This window comes from Archocentrus centrarchus, chromosome 22 (assembly GCF_007364275.1).
Source record: "Archocentrus centrarchus isolate MPI-CPG fArcCen1 chromosome 22, fArcCen1, whole genome shotgun sequence".
In the NCBI taxonomy this organism is placed as follows: domain Eukaryota; kingdom Metazoa; phylum Chordata; class Actinopteri; order Cichliformes; family Cichlidae; genus Archocentrus; species Archocentrus centrarchus.
This window is the reverse complement of record NC_044367.1, coordinates 14,869,576-14,886,308: the sequence shown is the minus strand read 5'-3', so window position 1 is coordinate 14,886,308 and position 16,733 is coordinate 14,869,576. Positions and strand designations below refer to the sequence as shown.

Here is a 16,733-nt window from a genome sequence, read left to right as displayed (position 1 = left end):
ATAATATCAACAAAATATGTATATGTATTGACCAAAACCATTATTAAGTTCATTTTTTTAACCACCATCATCCTCAATTTTGGAGCGAATGTGTTGGTTTTCTGTGTTTACACATTTAACATTTAATTAGATCTTTTCCCCTCAGTGCTGATCATTCTTCTCCAGCCCTGCTCTCTCTTGTCCTTCCATGTCCTTCAGCTCTCTGCTGCACTTGTTTGGCCTGCTTGCATTCAGCCTCACATGTAATGACCTTAGTTGGGAAGTCCTTCAGGATCAAAAGCAGACGGGCTTTTCAGAGTAGCAGAGGAAGAGTTGAAATAGTGTAGATAGTTATAGAAACCATGCCGATATACTGTTAAAATGTAACAGAACAAGAATAAAATTGTAGCCTAACATGGATGAAGAGCCTGTCATGTACCCAACCTTAAAGTGTGAACAAAATTAGGCCATTAAATAACATTTTATTACCACTGAATCACAATTTTTAGGACAACCAAAAAAAGGGAGCGCATAGTCCAGAATATCAGTGTTGTATTTTTGTAACCTTTTACCACGTGGTGAGAATTGAGGCCTAAAGTTTTACTGGGCTCAGGCTGAGAGGTGTGAAGTCCAGCAGGCCAACAGGTGCTGCACAGACGTTGGAAGTCAGGCGACATAACTGCCTAGCAGCCTTTCCCCTTGATCCTGTTCTTAGATGGTGTTTATAGATGCAATACCCATGCTATTTATTCATGCTCCGTGCTTTGCCAAAACCCATTGCCCTCCGGTACGTGGTTATTGCCGTGGCATTTGATGTTGGCCAGAGTGGACATTGTCTTCAAAGGCCTTCCCAGTATTTCTGTTAGCTCTCCTCTTACCTCCCCTCTCTTTTCTCCCCCTGCTTGCCCCTCCAGCCTTCCTCCTGTTTGTCATGCTGTCACATTCTCTCAGAGGCACACAGTGACCTTGTTCACAGGCAGTCATGCTGGTGCGAGATGCGTGGGTGCGCGCATTCCCCCTCACAGTGCCAGATCTATTTGAGTAAAATCCTTACCAAATCAGAATCTGCCCATCTTTGGTACTGGCACAATTTTTACACATGTACACAAGCATGTGGTAATCTTTTTTAAATTTTTTTTTTGGGGGGTTCCAACTTGAGCAGGAATCTGTCAGTGTAAATACATTTATGTATCACCATGTTTTTTCATACTGTGCCCTGTATACAGTGGCAGCCCTTGTGGCCTTTCTGTCTTGTCCCCTCCAGAAAGTGCTGAGTCACGTTCCAGTCCCTATGTCCCCTAATAGGCCATAAGCAAACAGCCATGGTGAAATAATGGCCTGACTGCTGAAACCTAGCCCCCCACCAACCCTCCCACCCACACCCATGTGTGGAAAAGGGGAAAACGAGAGTGGAATATTGAACTTTCTTCTGTGTGTGTGTGTGTGTGTGTGTGTGTGTGTGTGTGTGTGTGTGTGTGTGTGTGTGTGTGTGTGTGTGTGTGTGTGTCGTAAAGAGCAGTGCCATGGCAACAGCTCTCTGTGGAGTAGAAAGCAGGTGGGTGGCACTCAGCTCAAGCTCTTAGCTGTGGTTGTGTGTGTGTGTGTGTGCGTGCGTGCGTGCATGCTCCATCTTACTTCGTGGTGCTAGCTGAGTGTATTGAAATCATGTCAGGTGGACCCCATGCAGAGCACTGCAATGCAATGTTTGTAATTAGACACCCTTGCAGCAGCTCGCTCACTACTCACAAATGAGCCATGATCTGGAGTTGAGGTAGTTTGTATGGGCGGGCGTAAACGATACAGTATTTATGAACAACAGCAGGAGGGTGTGCAGTTGACTGCTTGAGACTCTGGCCTCCTTTGGAAAACATTTCTGATTTTTACAATGCAGTCAAATTCATTTCCACGTTACACGTTTTGTCTTCATAAACTGAAACGTTCGAGCATTAAAATCCTATAATGCTATAATGCGGTGTCACACATCAAAATCTGAGGTTGTATTTTTTCCAGGCAACCTAGACCTCAACTCCTCACCTCAAGGGGAAGTAGTCAGCTTTCAAACCACTGGCTTTCATGGTTGTACGCTGACATGCGATACAACCTCAAAAGCTTTTTAGAGCTCTGTCTGCTCACTAGATTTACTGTCAGCCAGGCAATAAGAAGAGAGAGGAAAGTAGCTATGCTAAATTGAGGATCCATTTTACAAAAGAAAGAAAGAAAGAAAACAAACTGTAAATGTAAGGCTTTTTGTCTGTATGTATCCCATTTTACCTTTTCACAAGAGTTGGGTATGACTGGGCTTTTCATTGAGGCAACTGAAAACATAAAGCTTTTCCAAACTTCAGTCTGCTCAATTTAAATTTTGAGCCTGCTTCCTATTTAACTGTGTTGAAAGGCTATCTAGCAGTGATGGCTGGTTTTGAATGCAACCCATTTTGCCTTTTAGTTGCTGCTATTGCTACAGTTTGGGATCCTGAAAGTGCTGCGCTGCTGCCTTTTTATAGGAAGGAAAATGACTCCTTCATAGAGCTTTCTTTACCTTTTACAGTGTATGTCCAAAGTGTCAGACAGATGCACACTCATGTACTTTCACATACTTTGAACCATAGCCATGTGTTATAATTTTATTACTACTAGTAAAGTTGCTGTGGTTTTAAAAAAAATAAATTCCCATCCATCTCTCTCTGATCCATCCATTTTTCACTGATATTAATTGCTGCAGGGCTAGCTGTCATCTTTGTCTCTGCGAAGCGAGGGATCTATTAAAGAAGGGTGTCCTTTCAAAGTTAAAGCTAAATAGCTGACTAAAGGGCCGGCCCTGTCATCCTTTCTCTTTTCACAGGGCCCCGTCGTCCTCTGTGTATGCCTGCCTCTCGCCTCCACTTTCTCTGATATGCCGTGTTACTGCACCGGTACTCTAACACACCCACACTGTCACATTCACTCACCATCTCTCTTGCTCTTCCTATTTCTCTGTCCAGGAGGAGCAGAACAGAGGGAAGCCAAACTGGGAACACCTAAATGAAGACCTTCATGTCCTCATCACAGTGGAAGACACACAGGCAAGAGCAGAGATCAAGATGAGGAGAGCGGTGGAGGAGGTCAAGAAGCTCCTTGTACCTGCAGTAAGTACATACTGTACACAAGCTTATGTGTACATATTGTGTACTCTGCCTTTCGCCCGTAGGATGGATGCATAGATGGATGCACTGGTAGCAGCTTGTGGTTTAATGAGAGATTTAATGTTCTCCATTTGAGTTTCCCAGAAGATGAGGGACTTACATTAGCTCTGAATTTATAGTCCTATGAGAAGCTTTTGGTCAAAACAACAAGATAATCGACCTACATATGGCACACTACCTCTATCCCACTGTTAGCATCCTGTTTACTTCCATATATAGACAAGGAGAACAGGTTGGCTGTACCTCCAGTGGAGTGGAAAAACATAGCTAGCTGTACACACCTCCTGTGACTGCCACATTTCATCTCCGCTTCCCCTCTGCCAAGACTTCCTCTTACATGGTGCCACTGGTGATAGCTGCTGGTAGTGCTTTTGGCATACAGTGCATATTTTTACTTTTAGCTGTGGTGACCAGGTGGGCAGGACAGCTGAAGGTACAGGTTTACCACCAGGTGGCAATGCACAGGACTTGGTGGTATGTGGAAATGGGGCCAGCCAATGTCAGGCCTACAAGGTTAAACAAGGCATGCAGCGTTACTTGCATTTTACCCTTGTTAAGCTGCTCTCCTTCATGCAGTTTATCCTGTTAATGCAAAATTATTCTTACACGTGTGCTTCACATTTAGATTCTTTCTCCCGGGGAGGAACATACACAACAAGGACGACGTTTGTCCTAGTTGTACCTGTATTACAATTACAAGCATGTTCTTATTTTCAGTGTCAGTTATGAGGTCTTAATTACCTTAACACTGTGTATGTAGTCCAGAGTTCAATGGGAAAAAGATGCCTGAACGTGATCTGAACACATCAAAATAGGGATGCTCAAAACATCTGCAGTGATTCTATTATTGGCGCTGATTTGTTATTGTTCTATATGGAATGAAGTCTTTATTCACATAAATGTGGGGGCACGCTGCAGATAGTGACCGCCATTCAGAACCCACTTCTAAATGGTGATTTTTGTCTCTTCGTCTCTCATGTGATCTGTGTTGCTTTCTGGTTACACAATGGATTGGGTTTGTACATGCACAAACTAAAAATGCACTTTGGGTCACAGTTTGATGAAAACAGTTTTTGTTATTCAAATGTGCACTGGTAAGTGCTGCATGAGAATCAGATTATACTAGTTGAACTTCAAACTGCTAAAAATGGAAACCTTCCGATGGTCAAGTCAAAGTCACCCCTTTATCTACAAAATCAGCATGTTTGAAACTTTACACGGCCATTCTTGATATGGTAAAGGTGCTCTGAATATTGGTGTTGTATTAGGAAAATGCATTTAGTCTATAAATCACTATATTTTAAGTCAGATGTTTGCATGTGTAAGCTCAGTGTTAGTGGTTATTTTATTGGGATCTGCCACAGCAGGCAAGTAAATGTTAGAACAAATGTGGTTTAAAACAAGTGGTTATTATTGCATCGTTCTCGGGCCACGGACTGCATCTTTTCATTTAGGTCATCTGAACTTCATATCTGCTGCATGAGGCGCATCATGCATTTCCTGTTTATGATGTTTCTAGTCTGTCTCAAGAAGGCTTTAGCCCAGTTTGATAGTTTGGAAGGCACCATCTTGTCTCAGTATCCTGTCTTTGTTCGGCTTATCATTTGTTTAGGCACTGACTGTTTCTGAATGCTGAAGTGTTTCAGATCTCCTCTAAGGGTGGGAATTGATGACTTCATTGATCCTAAACTTCATTGATTTTGCTTATTGGTTGTATTTGCTATCAATTTTCTTATTAGCACAACTGTCAGTGACTGCAGCCTAAGACATAATTGTAGCAACAGTTAGTCAAAACCTAAAATGGACACAATGAGAATATTTGCACAGCATTCATTTTTTTTCTTTCTTTTTTAAGTCAAAGAAAAACATTTGCTAAGCTTGGCTGTGTTGTGCCACTATAGCATGCAATATTCACCCTTATAACACGTATGCTGCCTGGCTGAGAAGCAGTAGTGTCTAATGGATTCCTGCTTTAAGCCCATGTTGCATAGACAGATGTTTCAGCATATTGCTGGTTTTTCCACCCTTACTTGAAATGATCATTTTAAAGCCATTAAAACTAGCACTGTCATCTTTTTCCCTCTCAAATGAAGCCATGCTTTGCACTGTTTCTTCCTCTTCATCACGACTCCTTGTTGTTACAAGTTTCCGGCAAAGTGCATGCAAGAGTTTAACAACATTGTTTTGCAAGACACAACAGTCAGAAAAACATGTTGGCATCAGTGTAAGGAAATCATTAAGCCTAGAGGCATGTGATTCTGATGGATTGGGCAATTTGGAACCGGTTCTCAACTGGAACCGGTTCTCATTTCCTGACTTTAATTTCAGGACTTGTGACTATGTATAGAGAATGTTGAAAGACTTTCACATGTACATACACATGCACAGTTGAGGATGAAGGCCATATCTGGAGGCAACAATGAGTCACTAGCACATGTGTCAACATGACACAGCAATACCCTTTAAGATAATGACAGCTGCCAGATGCTAAAACTCATCCAAATGGAGTGCCACAAAAATAACTTCATCACTTTTCTAGAAATCTCTGTACATTTTGCACCCTAACAACTATATTAAACATGGTCGGTACCTGAACCACTGAGTAGGGTAAAGAGGTGCTCTTTTATTCCTCAAACTCAAGAAAGCTTCTTGCTCTCTTGAGACACTAATGAAATCTTTTTCCTCATAAAGTTTTGCTCTTAATTTGAATAAGAGGTTTATGAACCTAATTAATGACCAGATGCAAAGGCTATTTTTCCTTTAGGCAAAGCATCTTTGTTCATTTAAACATAATGAAAAGTGCCTTCCATTAGTTAGACATTAGATAGACGGTGTTTTTCTGAACTTATCAAATTTGCATACAAATGTTCTGATCTGAGGATCACTGTATCCTGTTTTGCTTTGTAATATTATGAAATAAGGGGAACACGTTTTCCTCACATTCATATATGTATAAAAAAAAAAAAAGCTAAAGCTTGTTAGACTAAGGCATATTTTCAGTTAATATTCCTATTTTATATTGATGTATGAAATAAACCAAGTTTGACTTTCTGTTATAGATTTTGCTCACCACAGTGGTGTCTCACTGTCCTCTGGGTTCAGTATAATTGTCTGATATTCCTCAATACTGGGTTGGTGCATTATCTACCCACGAATTACTACCCCCCACCCCCCCAAAAAATGTTGTCTCTTGCATCTGAATGCTTAGATGTCATGAGTGGGTGTGGGATTGGGTGGCAGTAATGCCCTTTATCATGCTAAACTAAATTGGATTAAAGTATGGACACGCCGAGCATGCACGGTTCTAATGAAGGGCATCTCCTCTACGTTTTGGCAGCGTAAAATCGCCTTTATTACATCGCACAGGACACAAAATGAGGTCATGCTTTTTATTCCCTTTCAAAGAAAAAGGCTTTACGTGTCATTGAAGAGGTCCCAGCTGCAGAAAAGAAACAAAGAGGGAGGATAGCGTGATAACCAAAAGTTCTACAAATCTGGTCCTAAATTGAAGTTAAAGGCTTTATTATAATAATAATAATTTTGCTCTTAAATAATCTCACAATTGGCTGAATTGGGATTAAACACCAGGATGGCTGGCACTGAAAATCCTCTCCTCCCACCCGCTTAGCTAAACTCAGTCAGGCTTATAGTATTTATTTTAGTCCTAAGAAAATTGTTTGTAGAAGCTTGTTTAACAGTAATTTAATTTTAATTATTCAAAGTGGAACTTTATTTTGAAGATTTGTTCAAAGTCCCTAAGCTAAATAGCTGCATTTAGCAGTAACAATATGAGCTTATTTTCTTTTTTCTAGGGCTAACAAAGTGTGACTTGTAAACTCATTTGGTGCATGTGAGGGTTTTTATGTTGTAAATATCTGTCGGTTAGCCAAAGGCTGCTTCTGACACAGATGATGTAGAGTTGAAAAGCACTGGTGATAGTAGCTGTTAAATATATAGTTGTTCATCTTTGCCCCTTATATTGCTCTTTTGCTCCTTAGTCCTCTGAACTCTTCAACTCTAAATGAACTGGGAGCAGGGGAACATCGGCATGTTGAGAGAGGCAGAAGGATGGAGGGGAGAGATGGGTGGAAGAGCTTGATTGAGCTACGCTTTCAAGTGTGGATTTACTTCACTGATCCTACACTAGTGGGCACACACATACACACGCACAGAAAAATGCTTCCACAGGCATGCATGCGCATACACACTTGACTAAAATGCTGCTCTCATCTCTTGAGTCCTTCATTAAGGCCTCAAACAGAGCAAGCAGCAGAACCCCACTGCACTTTAGGTAACCTCAGCTTGCAGTGCTGTATGCATAAACCCTGAATGGCTCATTGCGCTTCCCCTCAGTATCCCTAGAAGAGCAGGAGAGCAAAAATTATTGGCCTGTAGGAAGGCATTGTCCTGTGATTGACAGAAGATTCTGGCCAATTAAGAGGAAGGCAAAAAATCTGACTTTTGTGTATGCCAAGATTATGTAGAATGCGGTTGTCATCACAAATAAGAATCGGCTCACAGCTGACTTGTGTAAACAGACACATGCTTAAATCCAAATCCTTCTGAATTATTTCCACATGTTATTAATGATCTTCTGCTTACTTGTACTCACCACCTCAAACAAAGCATTGATGGCAAGCATTTTTTTCTGGTGCATAATCAAGTCTTGGCTTGGCAGCTGCACACACAGGGGGTGCCAAATAAAATGCATGACTTGAGTTGGCTGTAGTTTTTAAGCAATTTCTTTATAATCCTCATTAAAGGTAATAACATGGCCTCTGCATAAAATATTTAAGCATGATGCACTTTTAGCCACACCCCTTTTTAATCAGGTCAGTGCAGGTATTTTACCTTTGATAACTAGGAGAATGTGCCCGTTGAGAATGTGGCCTGACTGTTTCACCACAAATTGTGGGGCAGATGTTGCCTCCAAATTATTTTATTTTAAATTGGCAATAACTATGTTAGCCAAGAGATGCATTGTGTAACATTCTGTATATGAGGGTGTGCAGGAGGAAAGAAAAGGAGCAGCAAAGGTTCCTTTTTTTTAAAAAAAAACAAACAAAAAAACCTCTGCATAGAGCTCAGATTTTTGATACAAGAACTGGACAAGCTGTTCCAGTGCTTTTAACAGACATAAATACAATTCTTATATATTATACTCAGTCTTCTATATTATATGCTTATATACTTGTATACTCTGTCAAGAAGATGGGGGCGAGATAGCCACCATCTCTGCTGTTACAAATTTCTCTAATAGATTTCTATTCAGGATTCGTTGAGTGCTTTGAATGTGTCTTAGAATGTGTCTGGCCAATCCTAAAACAACAATTAGCACTTTGTTTTTTCTAACAGCAAATTGTTAGGCTCTGTAGTGATAATTGAGCTTTTAAAAGAATTTATACTACTAAAAAAAAAAAAAAAAAAAAAGAAAGTCTTTTGTTTTATGTTTTCAGGCATTCTTATTACCTTATGTGGTCTGCAGGCTCTGATACATAGCGAAAGCATACCAGCTCTAGATCTGATTCAGTTCAGTGACAGCAAAGCGCTTACTGTTAAGGTATTCACACTGTATTAATAGAAGTAGCTGGTTAGCTTTGATTCTTTTAACATTCTTATATACACATATATCGGGCATCCAAAAGGCAGTGAAGGTTGGGTTTGAAAGGAGAACAGCAAGCAGAGAAAGAAAGAGCTAGTTGGTGCAGGGGCACTCTGGCCCTGGGGAGCCAAGTGCATGCCTCTCTGAATGAAACTGTCATCGCAGAGAACAAAGTGAGCACGGTAGCTGCCTGAGCAGCCCATGGCCTTGAGCAATACTCTGCATTTGTGGGATGGTGGAAACCCAGTCCTGGCTGAGACTTACTGCTCCCTCTTGTGCTACATCTCTCTTACTTTCCACTCCATCCTACCGCTATTTTTTTCCTCTTTATAAGTTCTAGTACACATAATGCAAAATAAGAGATTGTTTTCACTCCGCTTTTCTTTTTTCAGTTTTATAAAAGCCTAAACAGTGAGTAGCCAAGCTTGAGCCCAGTTGGCTGTCATTTGGAGTCCCTTTATGCCAACACCGGGCTTCTTTTTTCCCCAAACCCACACAACCCCTTTTTTCTTGCTCCTGTCTCTTACTCTCCTGAGTCTCCTGTCACTCTTCTTTCTTTTCTCCTCTCTCCTGTGGGCCACCTTTGAGAAAGAACATACAGTAGATGGTGTTTTTGTGAAAGGCAGACAGATGGACCTTAATGGATGCCAAGCTTGGCTATCTGTGGGGTGTTGGGTCTGTACTCACCAGTATGCATCCGGCTTGGCAGAGTGTACAGTGGCATCACCATCATAACCACTCAGTCTGGAAAGGCACAGAGAAGATGGTGCAGAACAAGCGGAGCTAGATTTGAACTGTAAAAGTGTGTTCTAGGCAGCAATGTGCTGATTTTTGCAATCAATAAACACCTCCTTTTTTTTTTTTTTCCTTTCTTTTTCTCTTTCTGGTTCTCACTTATTCCTCTCTGTCAGCAGTGTATGACAAATGAGCATAAAACACCATCTGGCTGTGTCCATCCATGTGTGCCTCCCCAATTAATGATGTTTATTCTTTGTTGGGGCTACCTATCACGACCATTCTCCTCTTATTTACTCTTAATCTACTCCCCCGCCTCACATCCTCAGTCATGCATGATATCAGCTATATCCATGAAGAGAAGCTCACAGTTTTTATTTAACCTGACTGATGTGCTTGGGTGATGCATGCACTTGAACTGTACTAAATAAAAATGACTTCAGTACTAATAAAGAAAACACTTTGCAACAGGTAGTATGTAGTTATGTGAAACTACAACTTAGGTGCCGTTTACACGAAGCCGTTTTCACTGGAAACGGTGTCGTTTTGATGCGTTTCAGCCTTTCGTTTACACGATGGCATTTCAGAAACGATCCGCGTTTACACGAGGACATGTGAAACGATGAAAACGATGTAGTTCCCATGCCAGGCCACAAGTTGGCGTTGGTTTTCTCTTTGCAGTTTGTTTACGCAAGACGCGCATGCGTGGAGTGACACAGTAGGTAGTGCGGCAAATTGTTCATTACTTACAAAACGGCCAATGTGAGAGGTTTTGTGTGGACAGATGATGAGGTTGGATCGCTGCTGCACACAACGCTGAATTACAAAACGGTAAAAACACAGGAAAAGCATAAGAAGCACTCGTGAATCCGCGAGTACTGTTTATCAGTTTGCGCGTGCGCGAAAAACTGGCCGTCGCAACCATAGTGCGCATGTGCGAGTCGAGCGTTTTCAAATCACCCCGGTTTCAAGTGTTTACACGAAAACGCAAGCCGGTGCGTTTCTGAAACGCTCCACTCTGGACCCCGTTTCTGAAACACATCGTTTTCACTCTGTTGTCGTGTAAACAGAAGGGCGAAACGCATCAAAACGACACCGTTGTCGTGTAAACGCAAGGCCGAAACGCATCAAAACGACACCGTTTCAAAATGAAAACGGTCTCGTGTAAACGGCACCTTAATGGTCATACTATGCACTTTTCTCTTTGCCACCTTTAAGCTAGCTGTAAGGCCTGCAGTGTGGCTATGTAATAAATGGGTGACACACACACACCACACCACGTCATATCTGCTTTTGATCCATGTTCTGTTCATCTGCATTTAAATGTGATGAATGACAAAAGTAGCTATTATCCGACCATGCCAGCCAGCTCAAGTAGGCTTACAGATCTTGCTGGCAGGTTGTGGGTATATGGTTTTAGTCATTCTGGCAGTCCTTCCTTCCCTGTAGGCTGTTATTACCTTCATCAGTCTAATGAAAGAGCTGGCTAGGATCATATTAACCTCCGGATCTTCACCTCCCAGGACACCACAGCTACAACTGGCTGGACTGCACTGTTCAGTGTTCCCATTATATATGTGTGTATGTGGGTTGAGGGAATGGTGAGCCTGTCCCACCTGCACGTCAACGATGCTTCTCCCACATGAATGTTAATCATCTTTTTAATTGGCTTCCTTGACATGGTGACCTCTGCTAGAGACTGCAAGGCTGCATCACTGTGCTCCTGCTTCAGTGCAATTATGCTGTTTTCTTGGTGTGTGTGTGTGTGTGTGTGTGTGTGTGTGTGTGTGTGTGTGTGTGTGTGTGTGTGTGTGTGTGTGTGTGTGTGTGTGTAGTCAAGCAGTAGAGAATGTGGCCTAGAGGCACTGTGACCTCTGACTTCCAACCATCCTCTTGTCCTCTACTTTCATCATCATCCATCTTCAGCACTCACACTCTTCACTCATTTGTCCAACCTTTTCTGTGCCCTTGCTAATACATTTCAGACAAGTACCGCACAGACTCGTATTGAAACCTTGTAACCAGGAGAGCAGTGAAGAGCAAACACTAAAATAGTGATGTATAAAGCAGCTCTGATTAATGGTCTAGATGTGATAAGTGGGTAATTGAAATGGACCACTTGAACTGTTACCACAGGAAACAGATGTGGATTTTCTGACACTTATGCCAATAATGATTACTAGTGCATGTCATTTAATGGGTTAGTGACCGTGATTGGCCATGTCAGGTGAAACGGTCTTTAATCAAGTGTGGACACTGACATTTATACATTCCTTCCTCAAAGACTTTGCTTTTAACTTTTTGGTTTAGTTGTATAAATGCAAGCTTAGCCCAGTAGCCTTCCTTCAGCAACACTCTGAAACAACAATGAAACACAGACCTCCTCTAGCTTAAATGTTGGTGTTAACTTCAAACATTTTAAAGCAGGCTCAGACAAGATCTTCGCTAGCATTCCAGTATACCAGGGAAGACTGGGTATGAAATAAATGACCACACATCTAGAATCTCAGAAGTTTTTTTTAAACTCAAGCCTTACTTCTGTGCCTTTCTGAGAGGCGGAGAAGAAAAGAAGATATTTCTGTGTATTACTTCTGAAATGTGCAGAAAGGGAAGCTATCAATCACATTAAAAGGCCAGCCTTGTTGGCATATAAATCTATTTGCATACCTTTTAATTTCTCTTTTTTTAACTTTCAAAAATGATGTGTGCCGAGTCCCTCCTGTCAGCTCAAATGCCGACCGGAGGGACTCAGTCTGGTCTTGCCCCTAAGGGCTCTTCCCCTGCCATCTCTCCACATCTCCATCTGTCCATCTCTCTTCATCTCCAACTCTATGGTTCTCCTGGGTGGCAGACAGGTGGGTTTGACCCTAAAGAAACTGTAATCCCGTAGGGAGCAACCTGTCTAATCTTGGCCACCTTCCCTGGCCTTCTCCTCTTTAATTTACCAAACCTACAGTTCAAACCAGTTTTAGTCTAACTAAAATTGGCCACTCTTTTCCCCATATGTAGATGAAAATACAGAACAAACAGGACAGTTTACCGGAGATTTGATGAAATAAAGCTGCAGGCCATTTAACTAGAAGGCTATTACTATCATGTATAAAAAATACGAGTGAAAAATATAGAATAGTATAACATCATGTCATATAGATGGGCGGTTCACTAATGCATTTTGGTGATATCGTCTTATATAATAAAATACATTAACAAGCACAGATAGGTTAAGAACGTATTAGGTACCTTAGGTAGTCTTGGGACTAGTTAATGGTTACATAACCTGCTAAACCAAACCGTTTTGAAAAGGTTGCAGCGTTTAACAGTGAACTAACAGCTTTGTGTTCATATGATGTGCTCCTCCTTTCTCCTCACCACTGCAAAGACAGCTGCTGGAAATGATGAGGGACTGGAAGGCTTCAGCCTCAAAGTCTGTAAGAGTCCAGCCTAGTTTTATTGTTCACTGTTAGCATTAGCGCTGGAAGTAAATATTCAGTTGAACTTTGCTTGTATTCATAGGTATTTGGTATTTATTTTTCTGTTTCCATTTTTGCACGCTTAGGAGGATCCCTGCTGCTTACATCAGTGATCATCATGCTTCATTCCACCTCATTTTTGCTAACCTAGTGATTTCTCTAGATCTCTAGATTTAGCAATTTGGCCCTACTCCTTGCTTCCCACAAAGTCTTTACATGTAGAGGTCAGTTTTGATGGCATCTTAAGGATAGTTTATGCTATAAATTTGCTATTGAATAATACTATAATTTGTCTGTTTGCTTTTTAACTAAAAACTGAAAATTTGTGAAAAGAGTGAATTAGACTCTGCCTGGAATTAAACTGGGACCATATTTTCAAACCGTCTTAGTCTGGTTTGACTTTCAGCTTTCTCTCACTCCATAATAAAGTGGCCCCAACAGACCAGCCCTGGTTTCAATTGACATAAACAGGTAAGGTGTGAAAACAGTCTTTGATAAAAATTCCTTGCTTGTGTGCATCCATCTGGATGTGTACCTGTAGTAAGCTGCTTGCATGCACATAGTGACATATGAACAAGGAATGTGGTTATGTGGCTTTGTATTCCACTCTCCCCGCTGTTCCTTTATCATCAGTCTGCTCACGGAGCCAGCCACAGGAAATGGTGAAAATCCGAGGCAAGGAGAAGATTCAGATTGCAATAATATTCATGCTGAATGGTGTGTTTCATCTCCTTCCGCACCTTCTCCCGCTTGTTTTATCCCTCTGGCATTCACCTACTCACGACTGGGAACAGTTGTGGAAAGAAGAAGCTCAGTACCATGCATGTGTGCTGTCATGCAAATTACAAATGACAGCCAAGTAAACTGGATGTAAAACAAGGATAACTGTATTCTTAGACCATCAAATTTAACAGTGGGTAATTGGTCAGTAATCAATTGTTGGTACAAACTAGTTGAATACTTAGAGGTCTTGCCTGTGATGGTCTGTTCTTTGTCGAACCAAACTCAGCATCATCAAGCCACAGTTAGCAACTTTTTCTCTTATGCGCTCTCTTGACTTCATTTCTCCTTGAAACCTTATCCTGTTGCTAATCCATCTTGTTCATTTTTTTTCTGTCTAAGGAGAATTAGACCTGTTTCTTCTCCTGTCTCATTCATTTAGATTTCAGTCACCCACGATCCCCTGTGAGGGTGCATTCTGTGTACACAGGCACCACTTATGAAATTGCTTGGCCCACTTGTACTGTCCTTTTAATTTCAGTTCACACACACACACATGTTCTTCAGTCTCTAAACACTCAGGTCCCTCACATCATTGTAAAATAACCTCCTTCCTAATCCACCTGGTTGTGCTTGGCTCCTCTGGGGGGAGTTTCAAGTGTCCTAATACGCTGCGCGGGAAGTAAAGGCGGGTAACAAGGCAGGCTGAGCGGCCCGGGCAGTTTTAATCTGCCCTGGTCCTCCAGTGGTGAGGAAAGGGACCCTGCAGGCCCCTGGCCAATCTCTCTGCCACTCTTTGAAGGTCCCTTTAATCCTTTTAGAGAGGCAAGGAAATGCAGAAGTGTGCATATGCCCGTGAGTCAATTTCAGGGGAGTTGCGGTTAGAACTCTGTCTCCAATGGCACAGTGCTGATCAAGACTTGTGCACATTGTCTCTCTGCCACTTTGTCTCTTTGTCTCTCAAACACACCACTTTATACTGTCCACCCACAGTAGTTTCTGAACTTCCTCAGGGCCCATACCAGGGCCAAGCTTCAGCATCTGTGAAGAAGGCGCACACATACAAACACACACACACACACACACACACACACTCAGTGCTTTCATCTCAGCCTCTCCAGCGACAGTGTGTCCCAGTGTTTAGGCAGGAAAATAGGATTGTGTAGAGCTCAGCGCTTTGAGAGCCCAAAGGCTGCCCATCAAATTCAGCTCCTACAGACTGTGATGCCTCGCTTTGCCAGCCATCGCTCAAGTCATTTCAAACTCCATTCTCTCAGTCCCACCAGCCAGCTCTGGACTGATGGCTTTCTTTGCCTCCTCCATGGTCTCTTGAGTGTAAAGGCTTTGCCTCAGATATTTATTTATTTTTTTATTTTAAACTCTCACTTGGGTTGGTTTGATTTGTTTATCGCAGTCCCCTACTTTTCTCTTTCTCTTCCACACTGCTTTTGTTTGTTAGGGGTGGATGTTCAGTTGTTGATGATTGCTGACTGGTAGTCCCATGGTAGAAGTTGGGTTGGGTTGTCTTTTTTGTTCTTCAAAAAGCTACATTAAAATCCCAGTGTTTTTGTATGAGGGGAGAATGCAGTCAACATCTGCAGTACTAACATACTAAATAAAACTGAATACATTTTTCAACAATGCATTGTAGGAACTGCTGCGATGCCTCATAGTTTTATGCTACTTAGTGATTGAAATCAACCTTCTCCCTTTGCTTCCTTGTTGATGAAGGCAATAAAGAGTTGTATGGCACAGTGAGTGAACTGAGACTTGTACCGTTGTTAAGACTGACAGTTTTAGCTTCACCAGGTTGCATTGAGCCAGGTAAAATGAGGTTACCCAAGGAACTTGTCTCAAAAAATAGTTCCTGGCCTGCACATGTGCACATCCATCCAAAAAGTTCCAGGGTTGAATCCAGATCTTGCAAGAGGTACTTGGATCCCTGTTTCAAGAGAAAGCTCCAGTGATCAGCTCTGAGTCAGGATCTCTGAATCTGATGCAAATCCCCTAGCAGTATTTAAAGCTCCCAAATCATCCCTGGCCAAATCCCTTCAAGATATTCCCTGCTCGATTGGATGGCATTAAAGGATCGCAGCGACAGAACAATACACCGTCTGGCAGTGTGGTGGAATGAGGGATAAAGATATGGGCAGGAACAGAGAGCAGAGTGGAAGGAAAAATGTAATAGAAATGGATGCGTAAGGTAGAGCTTGTGAGTGAAAATTTGTGAATGTGGGAGGAGGCAGAGGGAATTTTATTGTTAGGCAATGAAAACTATGACAAGTGTGGGGACAGGAGAATCAGACAACTGTTAGGTTGTACAGCACGGGGACAGGGACTACATGATACCTTATGCTCTTTGCTTGTAACATCGTTGGTTTGTCAAAGGCAGTGCAGGCCAGCAAGCTTTAATTATATCTAAATCATTTTGTTAAATCTGTGTATTTTCCCTCTGGGTTATTCATATGAAATTTAATCTGCTCTTAATGCTGTTATGTTACGTGAAACACCAGCCCAGTTTCTAAGGATAAACATCATCACTCAGAATTTCTCCACAGCTATTTCCTTTGTAATATTGGAAATGCTTTTCATGGGAGAGAAAAAAGAATTTTTGGGTCCTAGAGAGTGCAATAAACTGGTTTAAAAAAAAAAAAAAAAATTCTGTTCCCGCTCTTATTTTCTTATCCTTTCTCCTGTTGGTGGCACTGAGTCTATGTATGGGTCTGTCAGCAGATATTGATGGGGTTAGCACTGAGCACCAGGGCTGGCCACTTCACTATTCTCCAGTACAATAAAAGGCAGTAATAAGCCCCATAGATCCAGTAACCATTTCTAGTTCCATGGCTCAGGCTCTTTCTACCACCCATATACCTACAACCCTATGCTATGAACAACCCCTGAGAAACTGTATGAATAAAGTATGCAATTAAATTAATACCCTTTGCAGCGTGTCTTATATACTGAGTTACCACCAATGTTTCAGTAGACAGAACAGGGTTGGCACTTCTGAGCCTGAGCTTTGGCACTTGAGCTTTGTTATGATGC

At 41.8% G+C, this 16,733-nt stretch overlaps 1 protein-coding gene across 5 annotated transcripts in view; it reads left to right on the top strand.

Annotated features, from left to right (window-relative positions):
• The window catches only part of qkia (QKI, KH domain containing, RNA binding a), a 78,238-nt gene that overhangs the window by 47,667 nt on the left and 13,838 nt on the right, over positions 1-16,733 (top strand). For all 5 annotated transcript variants that reach the window (XM_030718118.1, XM_030759221.1, XM_030759222.1 and 2 more), the window contains exon 4: positions 2,961-3,104. In XM_030718118.1, the coding sequence (XP_030573978.1) occupies positions 2,961-3,104 (144 nt within the window). The remainder of the gene's footprint in view (positions 1-2,960; positions 3,105-16,733) is intronic.